This window comes from Callionymus lyra, chromosome 5 (genome assembly GCF_982586985.1).
Source record: "Callionymus lyra chromosome 5, fCalLyr1.hap1.1, whole genome shotgun sequence".
NCBI lineage: Eukaryota > Metazoa > Chordata > Actinopteri > Syngnathiformes > Callionymidae > Callionymus > Callionymus lyra.
In genome coordinates, this window is record NC_141822.1 from 7,427,237 (window position 1) to 7,444,819 (window position 17,583).

Consider the following 17,583-nt stretch of genomic DNA (forward strand, 5'->3'; position numbering starts at 1 on the left):
GATTATTTAACCAAGAAAAGCTTTTTTAAAGAAAACATTCCATTCGTACTCTCGGGGTTCAAGTGGTCTCTAAAGGGGTGATATAAATGCCTCTATAACATGCCAATGTAAGTAAGTAAGTAAGTAATATTTATTTATAATAATAATATACATTTTATTTGTATGGCGGCGCCTTTCAGGTCACCCAAGGTCACCTTACAAAACAGGAGTGACAGATCATAGCATCAATAAAAACAGAACAAACAAAGATCGAGATAAAAGTGCAGTGCAGAGTGTCTGGTTCATAGGGAATGTGCCAGTTTGAATGGTGGGTTTTAAGTCGAGATGTGAATGTTGTGATGGAGTCTGACTGTCTTATGTGTGGTGGGAGGGAGTTCCAGAGTTTTGGTGCCGAGCAGCTGAAGGCTCGGGCACCCATCGTGCTGAGGCGTGACGTGGGGGTGATTAACAGTCCAGCAGAGGAGGAACGGAGGGAACGGGAGGGAGTGTAGTCATGGAGAAGGTCGCGGAGGTAAGTGGGGGCTAGGTTGTGGAGAGCTTTGTAGGTGAGGAGAAGATTTTTGTAGTGGATGCGGTATTGAACCGGGAGCCAGTGGAGTTGGATGAGAACAGGGGTGATGTGGTCAGATGATTTGGTGCGGGTGATGATCCGGGCGGCTGAGTTCTGAATGATCTGCAGTCTGTTGATGAGTTTGGTGGGGAGTCCGGTGAGAAGGGCGTTGCAGTAGTCGATGCGTGATGTGACAAATGAGTGGACCAGGTCATATATATATTTATATAGCGCTTTTCGAGACCAGGGTCACAAAGCGCTTAAACAATCAAAACAATACTCAAAAAAGTACATACTTTAAAGATCAAGATAATACTGAGAACAACACAGGAGTTCCAGAAAATCAAGGAAAAGCCTTAACAAATAGAAACGTCTTAAGATGTTTCTTAAAGGAGTCAGTAGACTCCATCAAGCGCAAAGAGAGAGGAAGATCGTTCCAAAGCTTAGGAGCAACAGCCTGAAAAGATTTCTCTCCTCTGGTCCTGAGCCGTGTGCGTGGAACCATAAGTAGATTCTGATCCACAGACCTCAGAGCCCGAGCTGGGGTGTAAGGCTGGATCAGATCAGTGATGTAAGGAGGAGCCTGACCATGAATAGCTCTGAAAGTAAGAACCAGAATTTTAAAGTTGATCCTGAAAGAAACTGGAAGCCAGTGAAGAGGTTTAAAGGATCGGAGAAATGTGAGTTCTTCTACTTGAACGGGTCAGAATTCTCGCTGCAGAGTTCTGAATCAACTGCAGGCGAGACAGCTCCTTCTTGTTAAGACATGAAAACAAACTGTTACAATTGTCCAGACGAGAAGAAACAAACGCATGGATTACAAGCTCCAGATCATGTTCCGACAACATTTTCCTAAGTTTAGAAATTTTTCTCAGTTGAAGGAAACATTTTCTGACTCAACCCTGGAACCTTATCATCAGGAGCAATCACCAGTGTTTCAGTTTTGTCCACTTTTAGCTGCAAAGTGTTTTCACTCAGCCATTGTTTGATTTCTAGCAAACAATTGACTAAGCTGTTCAGCCTCTGGGGCTCAGTTGGATCAAAAGAGCAGTAGAGCTGGATGTCATCAGCAAAAATGTGATAAGAAACATCTGGAAATCTCTGAATAATTTTACCGAGGGGAATCAAGTACAGCAAAAACAATAAAGGACCCAGAACAGAACCTTGAGGGACTCCACACAACAGATCTGCCGATTCAGACCTCATTTGATTGGCAGATACACTAAAACTGCGCCCAGAAAGGTAAGATGAGAACCATTCTAACACAGACCCAGACAGTCCCACTTCATCCCTCAGTCTTCTCAGCAGGATCTGGTGATCAACTGTGTCAAAGGCTGAAGACAGATGCAAAAGAACCAGAACAGTGAATTTACCCGAGTCAGCCGACATCATGATGTCACTGGACACTTTCAATAAAGCTTATTTTGCCACTCGAAAGAATCCCAAGCCAATTTTATTCAATCTATGGTTACTATTTAGACCGAGAGTCGTAATGGAAAACCAAACCACAACAACAACAAGCTATCTTTTTCTTTTTGTTTGCCTTACAAGCGGAACCAATTCACAACCCATTCAACTTACAACTCAGACATTGATTAACTCAGCCAGATGAAACTAAATGCAGAAATTTATAAGAGGTTTTCTGCTTACCTTAGTTTGGGCCCGTTCGTTTGGCTGAGAAAACTTTAATCAGTCGCTGTTCCTTGCTCAAGACTCTCCACCACGAATCCGTCGTCAAGGCACCATTTAAAACGGTCAAAACAGGAGTCCGTTCTGGTCGCTCCAATGCGCCGTCATTTCCGGTTCTTATACTTTGTTTTGTGGAGAGAAATGGTCAATGCAGAGTGTCACAGGTCGTTTGTTCGCCGCTTCAAGTCAAACAAAATACAAGCTTTACGATCGATCGTCCGCAGTTACTTCCCGCAACTCTACAGTTCAATAGCCCCCCGAGAAACGGTCTCGAGCTGTAGAAACATCGCAATATTTAAGTCCAATTTCCCGCCCCGGGGGTTGTCTCTTTCGGGGCAAATGGTTCTTTCAAGTTGCATGTGTCTCGATCACCCACAAATCGAACTTCCTAACTTGCCCTCTTGCAATCTATCATTCAAATGTTCTCGGGTGGGGGCCTTCGTCTTCCAGCCCCACCCCCCTCTTCCTGGATGTGTCCCACTTTGTTCTTTGATCCACGACCCAAGGTGTGAATTATCTTTTAGCGTTAATTTAATTAACGACATAAAACGATAAAAACACGGAGACGCTTCCGTCGCTCCAACACAGCGTCACTTCTGTCCCGGGTCTTATACTTCGCGTCGTGGAGAAAGATGAACAAATCCAGAGTGTGTAGCGGGTCGTTTATTCGCCGCTCCAAGTAAACGAAATACAAGCTTTCAATTACGATCGACCGGACGCACTTTGTCCCCGCGACTGTACAGGTCACTAGCCCCAGGAGAAAAGGTCCCGAGCTGTAGAAACATCGCTATATTTAAGGCAAATTTCCCGTCTGGGAGGTCGTCTCTTTCCGGCTGACATTCTAATATGTTTTCTTGTAATCTAATCATTCAACTGTTCTCGAGCGGGGCTTATCTTCTCTTCCGTCTTTTAGCCCCCCTTTCCCGGGTGTGTCTTGCTTCGTTCTTTGATCTACAATTTTAGGTGTGATTTGCAAATAGGAGGATGTTTCAAATTACCGGTGCCGTATCTCTAATTCTGATCCAAGCTTGCCTAGAACCAGTGTGAATAAGTCTGAGTGGAATGTTGATTGTGAATGTTTAGTCAAACGTTCCCGCTCTTAGATCAAGCGAGTAATTTATACTTTATACATTTTGTTTATCTTTTAGCATTGATTTAAGTATGGCGTATATGTACATAATAATTTTAATCTAACAACTCCCCCTGTTGACGTAGCCTTATAAGTCACGTCAACTTGGATGCCTCCTTTTAAACATTGAGGTACACTGACATGAAAAACAACTGTATTGTATTGTACTGAACTCCAGAGTTCTCTCCAGCACCTCCATGGACTCTTCTATACTTTCCTCTTTTCTCTCACTGTATCCTCCCTCACTCTTCTCTCTGTATACCTTTCTACCACCCCCACCCCCCCATCCTTCCTCCCTAACCCGTCAACAATGAGTCTGGTTCTGCTCGAGGTTTCTGCCTTCTAAAAGAGGGTTTTCCTCGCCAAACTTTGTTTTACTCTTTGTTGAGTTCCCTGGATCTGTTTTTCCTTTCTCCACTTTAGTCTTACTTAAACTGTAAAGTGTCTTGAGATAACTTTGTTAAGACACTTACAAAAAAATGTAATTGAAATGAATTACTGTACTACTATATACTTATGTAAATATTTTTCCTAAAATAAATGACATGATGATGACATCAAATGTGTAAAATGATCTTCTTAATAAGGTTGTTGGCCAGAACACTGGCCAAATGAAGCAAATAAGAAGAGGTTTGAGGGAGTCAATGCTTTTGAGTCTCGACCGGAGACAGCAACATGGATCCTCGCCAATCAAGTATAAAATATACACCAGAGGTAATGAAAAATCCATATTCTTTGTGTTTTCCAGCAGGACTTGGACCCTGCCCACACTGCCAAAAGTACCAATAGCTGGTTCAATGATCATAGTATTACTGTGCTTGATTGGCCAGCAAACTCACCTGATCTGAACCACATAGAGAATATGTTGGGTATTGTCAAGAGGAAGATGAGACTCCAGACCCAACAATGCAGATGACCTGAAGGCTGCTATCAAAGCAACCTGGGCTTCCCTTACACCCGAGCAGTACCACACGCTGATCACTTCCATGCCACTCCGCATTAATGCAGTTATTCATACAAAAGGAGGACCAACAAAGTATTGAGTGCATGGAAATTAACATACTTCTCAGAAGCCTTTTCTAATTAAAATATATTTTTTTCATTGGTCTTATGAAGTATCCTCATTTTCTGAGGGACTGAATTTTGGTTTTTCATTATCTATAAAAGAATTTCAAGAAATAAATGTTTGAAATATTTCCGTCTATGTGTAATGAATATGTATTAAAAAAAAAAATGGGTTTCACATTCTGAAATGAGAGACAACATTTTTTTTAACTATCTCCTGATATTCAATTTTTTTTAGATGTACCTGTAGATTAGGCAGACTCGTGCAAGTAAATAGAAAAATTAATTGAATTGATATCTTTCATGCATTTGTCAGATATTTTCATTTTGGGATTTTCAGGTGCAGCACAGCTCATACTGTTAATCGCAGCAACATCCAACATCCCTCAGCCATTCTTGCTCATTTCACCAGAGGACCTTCTGTGCCCCCTTTCTTATCGTTCTAAACGAGAATGATTGGTTAATTTAAATAACTAATTGTGTTGGCTGGAGGCTTGTGGAATCAGTTAATGTTGTTTGACATATGAAACAAAAATATTTGACTAATCCATTTAAAAATATTTGTTTGCAATGTTCAGTTTTGTCAGTTTATTTTGGCATGTATTTGCTAACGCGGTTTTTCTTCTTTTAGAAACTCTATGGCAGCAGCTTTACTATGAACAAATGCAACTGCCGACTCCTTTATTGAAGTCAATAGCTTCATGTCGGAGAGAAACATTTCAAAGATCCTCTTTAACAGTATATTGGTGTTTGAATCAATCCACATATTGGAACCTCTATGCATGCTTGCAAATTCTGCATCCTCAGTGCCATGCAAGAGTTTTTTTTACAAGAGTTTGTCTAAAAAAATTAATTAATTTAAAAAACTCTGAAATAACTTAAATGATATCATTTTTATACACTTGGAGGAAAATATATACTATACATTTACGTTTGTGTTAAGCGTCATTGCATGTAAAATCCTTCACAATCCAGCACGTATTAAGTGACTGTATCCACACAGTATTAATACAGTTTGATCATCACTGGATATACGTCTATATATTCTTTTAAGGGCAGAATTTACTCTTTTTTTTAAAACATAGAAACATGTTTTTTATCTTGTCATTTAAATGGAATGAATAATTTGGAAAAATATTTTTGTACTGGATAATTAGGTTTTGAAGAGACAGCCTTCATGTAAACATTGACTTTATTGAAATATTTTGAGCTGACCGGGTATTACTTGGAAATTCTCAGCATTGGTTCCACAGAGAGACATTAAAATGGTTTTGGGCTTTTTGTTCCTGCTGCTGATCGTGGGCTGCTCTGCACTCACCAAATGCAGGAATGACACTGATGTTTTCCTTCAGGAGCTCCACCAAGAAAATCCAAAAGAATTTGCAGTTACTAGTAAGTACTACATTCTTGAATATATTGATGCCTCTAAACAATGCCCAAACTTCTCCTTTTAATTATTTTAGCTGCTTATAAAATATTGCCGGTCTCAGATACATACATCAGCTTTCAGTTAAAAAGTAGATTTACCTTTCTTTACTTTTCTCCATTTTCTGAGTCCTGAACCAAGACATTGTCTTTTTGATGCAATCAGCGTTTCTTCTCTTATTTCACATTGAGTCGTCAAAGAAGCATATGTTTCTATCTTCTTATAAATCAACGATGCCATCCCGACCCACGCTTTAACACTCTTCTACACCTGATTGCCACACAGGAGCAGTCAATCAAATCAAATCCACAAAGTATAGTCAGTTAGAAAATGTTCATGCTGTTGAAAATTGTGGAAAAGCAGAATTGAGTGTTGGCAAGATGTCAGTTTCTGAATTGAAGATTTAAAAAAAAAATTCATAACTGTATGCCGTCAGTAACGATCAGATTGGTCAAAAAAACCGTCAGTAGCGGATCTCTGGTGCAATCTCGCCGCCACTTCCAACGTGAAAGATTTATTGCCTAAAATTACCGTAAACTCAACCGAAAAACAATGCATTAGAGGGCAAAAGTGTCAAGTCAAGTCAAGTTCTTTTATTGTCAAATATGCATGTATTAAGACATACAGTATAAATTAAATTGTGACACTTAAAACAGTTAAAGACTTAAACAGACATTCAAGAAAATAAAAACCAACAAAATGAAATAAATAATCAACAAACTCTTGGCAGCCGTGGCATCCGCAAAACACATACTGACTAAAAACATACATGGTTTATAAATAAAATAAGTGAAAGTAACTTTTGCATCTTCTTGTGTAAAAATGTGACCTCTTTACAGTGTATGATTCATATGGAAAGATGGGAAGCAACGTAAAAGGAGGCAACATCAACCAACCTGGCTTGATGTCGGAATGTCGCTCTGCCCACGCGACTTCTTTCTCTGGACAATACTGCAAAGTATTTCTGAAACAGGTAATTATACAAAACAGAAGATAAAACAAGGCTGTCAAAATCTATATGTAACAGAACCCAAGTGCGAGTAAGAGTCAAAACAGGTAAATAGTACAATTTAATAATACAAAGTTCAAACACAAACAAGAGTCCAAATCTTAAAACATAAATACCAGAGTCCAAAACCAAATTGTCTACCAATAAAGGGAATAAAAAGAAGAAGGAAAAACCAGGAAAGGGGTTCTGAACACTAAACAGAAAAGTCAAAAACCGTCCCAAAAAACAACTTAAATACTTAGGCAAGATACGAAGTCCAATATCCAAAATCCAAATACAAGGGTACAAAGTGAAGCCCCAGGGAGAGGAGAAAAGAGGACTCAGGTGAAATATCTTTAACTTTCAAAATAAACAAAATAACACACATCATACTGTGGTTCCAAATTAAATCAAGGAGTAGAATCTGCTTCAACCATTTTGAATTAAACATGATTTGTCAAAGTCATTTAAAACCTTGTGCTTTAATTATTTTCCCTCTGTGTGGTGTTTTTTTTTTCTTCTAATAATGTGTGTTTTAATTATTATCATTTGGGGATTTTCTAAAATAAATTTTCACCACAGGGAGAGTTCCTGTTTTTTGTGGGGATTTGTGTTCCTGACTCATGCAAAGACACAGAGGTAAACACGCTGGTGATTGAAGGTAAGTTAACAATGTATTATGTAGTTGACAAACATGTTGTCAATAATCAAATAAGTTTTTTATTCCCTTTTTTGATTTCAAGGGAGGCTCAAGTTTGGAGAGGTATCCCTTATTCCTCTTTTACCATCAATTCTAGTTAACAATTCTACAAAGGATGTAGTGAAGACAAGTTGTTTGTCGTCTGTTATTGATCCAGATGCTTCCGGAATAACTTGTCTGTGAGTAAACAAACACCATACACAAATGGCCCCAAAAAAAAGAAATTATGTTTGTGAAATAATTCTCGTATTATTAATATTTTTTAAATATATATTTATTGTCATTTTCTCATATTAAAGAATACAAAACAAAAACACATTTATCAGACACTAAACAAAAAAACAGGCATACGTCCACTCACTCACACCTGCACGGTATATGTACATAAAAATTCATGTTCACAAAAAAAAAAAAGTCCTATTCAAAAACAGAAAAGTATAATACAACAAAATTTGCGAGGTTGTTATACATTTTCTATTCGTGCATTCCTTTCTTCTTATGTTCATATATGGTTTCCAGAGATTTTGGAATTCCTTTCTCTTTCCTTTGGATATATATGTTAGTCTCTCCAGACCAATACCTTTCAGCAGTTCTGTTTTACACAAATGTCTCGTATTATTATATTAATCTTATATTCATTGTAATTCACAAACCTTCGTGACCTTCACCAACGAGGTGACTTTCGTGTTTCAGCCTGTCTGTCCCCATATAAAACAGACTTTCACAAAGAAGGTTCCTTCAAAAATAATGACACTTCACTTATTGAATCAGCTTCATGTATCTGTCCATCAGTCAGTTTGACTGCCTGTCTGTCTTGTCCTCCCCCTGACTGGTTACATCATGATTGAACATAAGCAGTTAAATGATTAATTTATATTTTCTCTCCCAGGGTCCTTTGTTGTGTTTTGGTTGCCCTTCCTCTCGTTGCAACACTGATTACTGCTGTGCTGAAGGAACATATGAGAAGAAAACTTCTGTCAGCAGAGAAATCTTCCCCATTGGACAAAGAGCAAATTCATGGAGATTGCATTTTGAATGATTCCTCAAATTCTGAAATGATTCTTTGCAGTTTACATCAAGACAGTAAGTTGAATCTGCTCATTAACATTGATTTGTGTAATAAGTTTATCAATGCTATATTCCAGAAGGTTATTGATCTCACTCTTTAATACACAGACAACACATTTCTACCATCTCTTTCTGAATCTTTTTTTTTTTTCCGTTTTTTATCCTATATTGTTTCAAATCTTAGTCAATTCTATTATTCCAAAGTGAGTTTTGTCGAGTTTTGAATGTTGTTTTTCGATGTGATAAAGTTTATCTATAACCTAAGAGCTTCAAAAATTTATAGTCAGCTTCTTCTGTCGTTTGGTAAAATTGATTCTTAGGCCCAATCCCATTTACCACCCCCTTAACACCTAAATCTCAAACCCTCAAGCCATTTGCCCTCAAAACTGCGTGTCGACGGTTATTTGGAAACTTGGAAATGGAACACATAGGTATACGTTATCGGCGGTATTCCAAATCCATCAATGTGAAATGATGTTATGTTTGGCAACAAAAAAACAACATTGTTTGAGATTCAGGCATATTTTAAAGGTTGTCAGCTGCAGATGCTAAACTGTTCACTAGAGAAAAGTTCTTCAAGATGGGGCCATACATCTGAATTAAAACGCAGGTATGTAGAATATACCTCAAATGCATATTGTTGTAGGTTTCTTTGCCTAGCCAAAGCAAGTTCACATTGGTAATGTTAAAACTGTAATATTGTCGTAATCCATTAGTGATGATGTATTTAAGAGAATGTTGATTATTAATGTATGCCATGTAATCATGGCACACATACACAGTATCAAACGTTAGCGTCTTTAGTAGATTTGTAATGAAAATGTAGATGAAGTAGTGGTTTACGTTATACATGATCTTACTAGATTGGTCATCGTAGATCTTACTGCAAGTTCCGATGTTCAGAATGTGGTTCAATGTGGAGACGGAGCAGAGTAGGACGTACCAACAGTAACAACTCAATCCCAAAAAATAAAGAGGTCTGCCGAGACTGACCTCTTGCACGCCAACTAATTGGCTCAATAACCATTTGATCGACATGCATGGCAGCCAATCTGAGCTCTGCCTGATGTGGTTATTTCCTTGTTTTAACTGAAATTGAGTTCAGTTTTAATGGGCAAAGAATTCTGGAATACCACTTACTAACCAAGGGAGGTCCCTAAGAAGCTTACTACAGCCATTACTCTCAAACCTCAAATTTTTGAGAATTGGGACACTAGAACTTAGCAGGAGCGCTGATTTTGATCTTAAGGGTTGAGATTGAGGGTTCAGGTAGTAAATGAGATTGGGAAAAAACTCATGGAAAAGGACTATAAATTACAGAGCCACCCCAACACTCAGAGAAGTGAGTAGTATGCATATGGTCGTAAAAACTTGTAAACTGTGGCTGTCTGTCCTGCTTCACACTACATACTTTTCAGTATGAGTCCACCATTTTGACATGTTTTATCCGTTCTACCCTTAATTACACATACACATACCAAAAACAAACAAATGCAGCACCTTGGAATCACAATGAAGCCGACCACAATACATCTTCTTTCACCCCATTTGTTTTGTTGTTCGTATTTATTTTTTATTATTTATTATTTATTATTATTATTATTTTATTTCTTCTTTAGTTTATTTTAAATCTAGTTTAGTTTAGTTTTAGTTTTAATCTAAATGAGTTAATTCTTATTGTTAGTGTAGTTTAAGTTTTAGGTTCATTCTTCAGTTTTTGTTTGCTTTTCTTTTCATTTTTCTTTTCTTTTTCGTTTTCATTTACCCGGGGCGTCCCCCATTAGGACATAAAACCCGGAATCCCCAAACTAGGAACATCAGTAGCACCAATACTGTCTGTGTATTAAAGATATCTACATTTTTTATTTTAAGAGATTTGTAATATGCTTTGATCTGCTGGTAAAAAGGACATTCATTACTCCAGTGACCTGGTTGACTGTTCGTCTCCCTCTCTATAAGAGACCTGTCACGCTTCAATACCTATATTTTAATCACAAAATGTATTTAAAAAAAAAAAGCTCAAAAGCAAAAACGCCTTTTTAACCCAATAGAAGTTTCTAAGATAATTGACCAGAAAACTACTTTTACCTATAACTTGATTAAAAATAATTAACCAAGAAAGCTCTTTTTTACCCTTTGAAAAAACCTCTTTTTTAACCCAATAGAAACTTAAGAATTTCTTCACACGAAAATTGAAAAACACACATTAGCGTTAAAGTTGCATTAATCAAGAAATTTTGTTTTTCTTTTTTATCATAATATAAGTACTCACTAGGCAGCGTAACCATAACAAAAAACTTGATTATTCAATCTAGAAAAGCTTTTTTAAAGAAAACATTCCATCCGTACTCTCGGGGTTCAAGCGATCTCTAAAGGGGTGAAATAGATGCCTCTATGACGTGCCAAAAGAGCGCATTTTGCTACTCGAAACAATTCCCAAGCCAATTTTATTAAATCTATGGTTACTATATAGACCGTGAGTTGTAATGGAAAACCACACCACAAAACAACAACAACAACAAGCTATCTTTTTCTTTGCCTTAGAAGCGGAACCATTTACAACTCATTCCACTCACACAGCACCAGACATCGATTTACTCAGCCAGACGAAACTAAATGCAGAAATTTATTTACAATTGAGGGTGTGATTGGCAGATACACAGATGTTTTAAATAACCGGTGTCGTGTCTCTAATTCTGTTTCAAGCTTTTCTTACAACGTTTAAGCTCTTAGATCAAGCAAGTAGTTTATACTTTATATTTTGATTATATTTTAGCATTAATTTAAGTATGGCGTATAGTATAGTGTATAATAATTTTAATCTAACATTTCTAAGTGTACGAGTGTCGAGCTCCTTATGACTTTAATTTAAAAGCCTTCGATGTGACAGAGGTTTTGTTCTGAAGCTGTTTTTATAGCGATGAAGTCAAAGGAAGGAAGGAGTGCTGCAGCAGTTTATGACGGCACTTGACTGGTGGGAGTTTACACCTCACTTCAGGAAAGTTACAAGTGGTGAAAAAAGAAGTAGGAGTGGCGATCGAAGTGGTGCAAAAGTGTGCACGCGCACGTTTCGTCTTTTTTTCTCGATGTGATTGAGAACAGCAGATTCAATCATAAGTAAACTTGAAAAAGTCTTCAATTACGCATGCGTACCTTCTGGATTACGAGTATGAATATGTAGTTATGTCAATGCAACTTAATTGTACAAGTAAACATCTCATGTTACGGGTATGTGGGACTTGTGCATCCGTTCTGGACTTCATAGGAAACCATTATTATTACAAACTACTGTCACATGCACATAAACTGAGACAATAAAACCACTGTGATTAAGTACGACTGACTTTCGTCAACTAAATATTTTCGCCAAACTTTATATTTCAGATGTTGCGGTTTGCTGTCTTTGAAATGTGTGTCCTTTATACTATACCTTTGAGTTTGTTTCACACCACACCACTAGCCAATGTTAATCTTTTACAATCCATTTATCACAGCTTATCCAGGTAGTTTTCTTTTTTGTCTCGTTATACAAAACTTTTCAAGTTTCTTTGTTGCAGCCTCTGTCCTGATAGCATATAGTCACTTCAACTCCTATCTTTCAAACGGATGCAGAAAGTGGGTATATGCCGTAAAGCATTTAAGCTTTTTGTTTAAGCGGATTCCCTCTATTCAATTTAGTGTTTACAGGTCTCTGTATTTGACATTTAAAATAATTGGATTTCATTTCAGACCACAAGCAAAAGAAGAAGGGCTTTGTACGTCATTGTTTGCAGCGGTTTCTTCAGGCCTTCTCACTACAGACGACATCTAAGGGAATCTTCAGCACCCCTGTCAAGAATAACTACACATCCTTGAACGGCATCCGAGCACTTAGTACATTATGGGTCATCTATGGACATACTCTGGAATACTTACCCTTTTACTATATTGGTATGACTGCAATCTCAGAAAGTATAAAGGTTTTGGGGATTTTATTTAAGTCAAAAATGTTTCAACCACAGATAACAGCACAAGATATTTTGCATCTTTGAAGACTAACCCCCCTCTGTATACCTTGGCTGTGGACAGTTTTTTGCTTTTGGGGTGAGGCACTATCTAACTATAACTAACTGACTATAGTTTGTAAGAAAAAGCATTGTTATAATGTTGTCTTTTTGTTTCAGGGGTTTGTTAAGTGCCAGAAGTCTTCTGAGCTCAATCCAGAGGAACGATGACACCATGAGTGTAGGTCTTGTGGCAGATTACTTCTTCAAGAGGATCAGAAGGTTAGACTTAAAAGGAACAAGAATTACTTGAATAAATTAATAGTGAAGTCATGCTATATTAATGTCATTGCAGGATCCAGCCCCTCCATATGTTTCTCATTTTACTTCATGTTGGCGTTTTTTCTGTCTTCAATGAGGGACCTTATGGCCTGGAATTGCGTCAAAACGAAATACAATGTGACACATGGTGGACAAACCTGTTGATGATTAACAATCTATTCCCAACCATTTTAACTGTAAGTCAGTCAAACAAAACTCATTTGCCAATGATTTCTTATCCGACTACTTTCGTATCATTTCATTTTTACTCATCATTAACTAGCACATTTTCACCCTTGTCACCAAATCACCAAAAGTGTCTTCCTTGGACATGGTACATCCCGCTTGACATGCAATGCTACGCCACAACCCCTCTACTGATCCTTGCCTACAGAAAGTATGTTTGTTTATTTATATATATATTTTTTAAATACTTTTACTTTGTTTTTGTTTCTATGTACGTTTGGCTAATCAAAGATTTGAATTAAAAATAAGAATAATCTTAAAAATATCTATATAAATGTATTTGACTTCATGATATTTACCATAATTAAATTTTTCTATCTTAATAATTTTGTTTTCTTTGTCAGGAAAAAAGTTGTGTTTTATTTTTTGTGTGTCGGCCTGCTGATGATGGTGATTGTCACAGGTACTGTTGTGATTTCAGTTTGTCGGTGAGTGTTACAGACCCGTTTGTAATATGTAATCAAAACAAAATTGTTTTCTTTCAATATCACGTACCATAAAACAACATCTTATAGATATACACCTGTATGTTATTACAGTTCAATGGAGGATTATGTTGGACTGTACTATGTCAAACCTTATTCGAGATATGGACCATTTTTAATTGGAATCATGTTTGGAATGTACCTGAAAATAAGAAAGGAAATGCTTTTAAAGAAACAGGTAGGCGATTGGAGATGTGCTATTTTGTAACCCATTGTTTGTCTCTGAATCTCATTTTATTTTTTCTGTCTTGCTGTAGTGGCAGGTGGCCCTTGCATGGATATGCTCTTTGTCAGTCCTGGCTTTGGTGTTGGGACTGTGCTTTGTGTTCATACATGTCCCACAGCATCCACCAGTAGCCCAGTACATTTACCAGGGTTTACAAAGACCTGTCTGGGCGATGGCTCTTTCCTTGGTCATATTAGCCTGTGAAGAAGGCTGTGGAGGTACCTAAACCTGCTTTTCTCGTTTACTGTTTAACTACAGATCCTTTTGGTTTAAATAAGGAAGGATATTTTTTTTCTGTCAGGCAATTAAATGTAACTTTATTTAAAGTTCAATAATTATCTCAAGAAACTTTACATTTTAAGTAAGACTATATTGAAAGAACTAACTGATTCCACAAATAAACAATAAGTTAATCACACCGTGGCAGCAGTGAGGAAAAACCTTTTAGAAGGAAGAAACCTAGAGCAGAACCAGACTCAATAGGACGGCCTCCTGCTGTGACTGGCTGAAGGGGTGGATAGCTATACAGGTGGATGAATAAAAGAGTGAGGGACGATACAATACAGTTGGAGAAAAGAGAGTATAGCGTAGAACAGCAATTCAGGGAGGGTCATGGAGAAAAATCTTGGTCCACTGACATTATTGTGGAGGAGATACTCGATGCAGCAGCAGCTCGACAAGTGGAGGTGGAGCTTTGTGAGTGAAGAAGAAGAAATGTGTGGGTTTAAATTGCACAGGTGATGAACATTATGCAGGGAAGAAGGTCGCAGAGAGGAAGAGCTTGGTGTCTAAAAACTCCAACAATTTAAGCCCTTAGCAGCATAAGAAAAGGGGCTGGTTTAGGCAGAGCCTGAGTCAGGATGCCAACTCTAACCAGAGTGGTCTCTGTGCTCTGGTGTTCCTTAAAACAAAACAAACATTTCAAATTGATTTTCATCATGGAGAAAAAAGAAAAGGATATTCTGGATCATAGCTGTTTGTTTTAGCCATGAGCAATCTAGGCTTTTGATGTCATAGGGGATAATGTTACTGAATGAACTTGAAAATGACGAGGGCTCTGTTAAAACGAGAGAAGATGTTTTAATTGGCAGAAACCTGAATAAAGGATTCATTATTTCACTTTCTTAAAAGTTTTTTTCTCCCGGATATTTCTTTAAATCTTGTTCACTGCTACCGTAATGTTCTGTCGTTACGGGCACTCCAAATTTAGCGTCTGATGGCTTGACTGTGATAGTGGACGCTCAGATAGTTTACTCCAGAACATACCATCAAACATAATCTGTCAAAATTCACGTTAATTGTGATTTGCATATTAAACAAACAGGTGGAGTAAATTTAATCCAATACTCAAAATTGAATTATTGTCGAGTGAAGAAATCTGTATATAATAATATTTTATTGTGTTTCTAGGTTTAATCATGAGATTCCTTTCACTGAAGTTCTGGGTACCCATTTCGAACCTGAGCTACGCCTGCTACCTTGTTAATCCCTTCGTCATGTTAATATATTATTTTCTACAAGAAACTCCAATCCACTTTTTAGAATTCAACTTTGTAAGTAATTTTTTTTTCAAGAATGCTTAACAAACAGACATGTATTTCTCATTGTATTTTTTTTTCTGTCTACCTCTAGATGTATTTCTACTTTGGTCACGTCGTGCTCTCCATTGTCCTGGCCTATGTTTTGACTGTGCTGGTGGAGAAACCGTTTGCTCTTCTCAAGTGGAAGTGAAAAAAGGTGTGGATTAAAACTCCCTTTCCTTTGGCCACCCTCAGAAGGCCCTCCATAATAATATAGGTGCAGAACTCGGCCGCCCACACCCAAGGCCTATCACATCACCCCCATCCTCCAGCACCTCCACTGGCTTCCCATCAAACAATGAATAAACTAAAATCTGCTCCTTTTCACATTCATGGTCATTTAAAGCCTCACTCTCCCCTTCCTGTCTGACGTCCTGGACATGGCTCTTCCGTTCTTCCTCTTCAATCCACCTCTGTACCCTCTGCCAGCCTCGACACGATGGGTAGCAGGGCCTTAAGTCGCTCTGCTCCAAAAGTCTTGAAAACTCTTCGTCCTGCCTTCCATAAATTATAGCAACTTTGTCTTCCTCTTACAATATAAACTAAAAACTAAACTGTTCCATCCTGAATTTCTTCCTTAAGCTCTGTAACTCTCTATTCCTGTTTCAGCTTTTAACTATTTGTTTTGGATAATTTGGAATCATTCTAATTATAATATTTGTAATAAATATATGAAATCTAATTATTCTGAGTCAGTACTTGGGTGACTTGGGCAAGTGTGTCAAATCAAGCTTAAGAAACCTTGTTGTTGTATTTGACAAAGACATGTCTCTATTGCAACACTGCAAAAAAGCTGACCAGTTTGTTACTGAGTAAAATCTCTAAACTAAAGGAAAATGTGTTTGCGTCTTCTCGTTTAGACTATTGTAACAGTTTATTTTGGTGTGTAATCAAGAAGGTGCTGTCTCGCCTGCAGTTAATACAACACTCTGCAGAGAGAATTCTGAGCCGCTCTAGTAGAAGAACTCACATTTCCCCAAAACTCTTCACTGGCTGCCAGTTTCTTTCAGGATCAGTTTTAAAATGTAACTCGAGAATGTTCCAACATGTCTCAACTTTGGGGTGAAAGAGGTCCCGGATGTTACATACATGAGGACCATAAAAGGGAGATACTTTACTATATTTGGTAGAACCTTTTTTCACAGAATCTGGGGATTTTGTGTTCCGGTGAACCGACCCCTCCCAGCCTCGTACGTGGTGGTGTAAAATGAAGGACAGACACATGGATGAGTTTAAGAAAAATGCTCGTTTAGTGAATTATGCAAAAGTCAGAGACAAACTTACGTGAACACAGGCGCTAGCAAGCAGAGAGATCTATCGCAGACGTCTTCGAATGCCAGAACGCAAAGATCTCACAAAATGGTGGATCTTTATAGTAGAATATTCAGGTTAACGCCTCTACTCAATTGTACGTGTAGGATTGGTCAGTAATTGTAAACACTTGATTATAAGATGGCCGGTCGCACGTGGTCGTCGTGGAAATTTACCAAAGGTTGTTGTCTTATTGAGAGAGTCTGTTCCCAGCGACTTGCTGGCCTGTTGTGTCTTTCAGTGTGAGTTCTCAAACAGGTGTCCACAGACTTGCTGGGAATCTGGGATTGTTTAATCTTTCTGTGTGTGTGACCTGACCTGTGTGAACCTGAGTAGTTTGAGTTTAGTTTAAGTGAATGCAATGCAGGAAAATGATCATTTAATATGAATTAAATATGAAAGATTATCAGTTAATCAAGTGACTATTTGAAATGTGTGTTAAATCTAGATGATTGATTACAGTAAAGTTGTCATTTCCTTACACTTACAATGCCTTTTGTGTCAATGTACCTTGGAAAAACTGAAAGCACTGTGCTGCATCACAAATGATCAACTTTTGTCTGTGTTTTAATGTTGCTCTCATTTTTATGAAGATCTGTTCTTTGTCTGTGCTGTGTTTTATTAGAGATATGGCCTAGCAGCATTGGCCTCTTTCCAGCTGTTGCTCTTCAGTTACTTCTCTCTCCAACTCTAGTCCACTGGTGTCTGAAGTTTGAGAGCTCCTTCTCCGAACTCCACCGCTACTGCCGCCGCTGAGAGTTTCCAGGCAATGTAGCCCTCGTTGCTATCTGCATCATAGAAATGCTCAAAAACAAT

General features: G+C 37.8%; 1 protein-coding gene across 1 annotated transcript; it reads left to right on the top strand.

Annotated features, from left to right (window-relative positions):
* Positions 1-5,698: 5,698 nt before the first annotated feature.
* Positions 5,699-15,960, top strand: LOC148079190 (O-acyltransferase like protein-like). Its single transcript, XM_087792418.1, has 15 exons — positions 5,699-5,825; positions 6,699-6,832; positions 7,430-7,512; positions 7,595-7,726; positions 8,437-8,630; positions 12,345-12,545; positions 12,617-12,698; positions 12,779-12,880; positions 12,954-13,116; positions 13,237-13,316; positions 13,510-13,593; positions 13,705-13,828; positions 13,908-14,094; positions 15,287-15,429; positions 15,509-15,960. The coding sequence occupies exons 1-15, from the start codon at positions 5,699-5,701 to the stop codon at positions 15,605-15,607; spliced, it is 1,935 nt and encodes a 644-aa protein (XP_087648544.1). The 3' UTR covers positions 15,608-15,960.
* Positions 15,961-17,583: the final 1,623 nt, after the last annotated feature.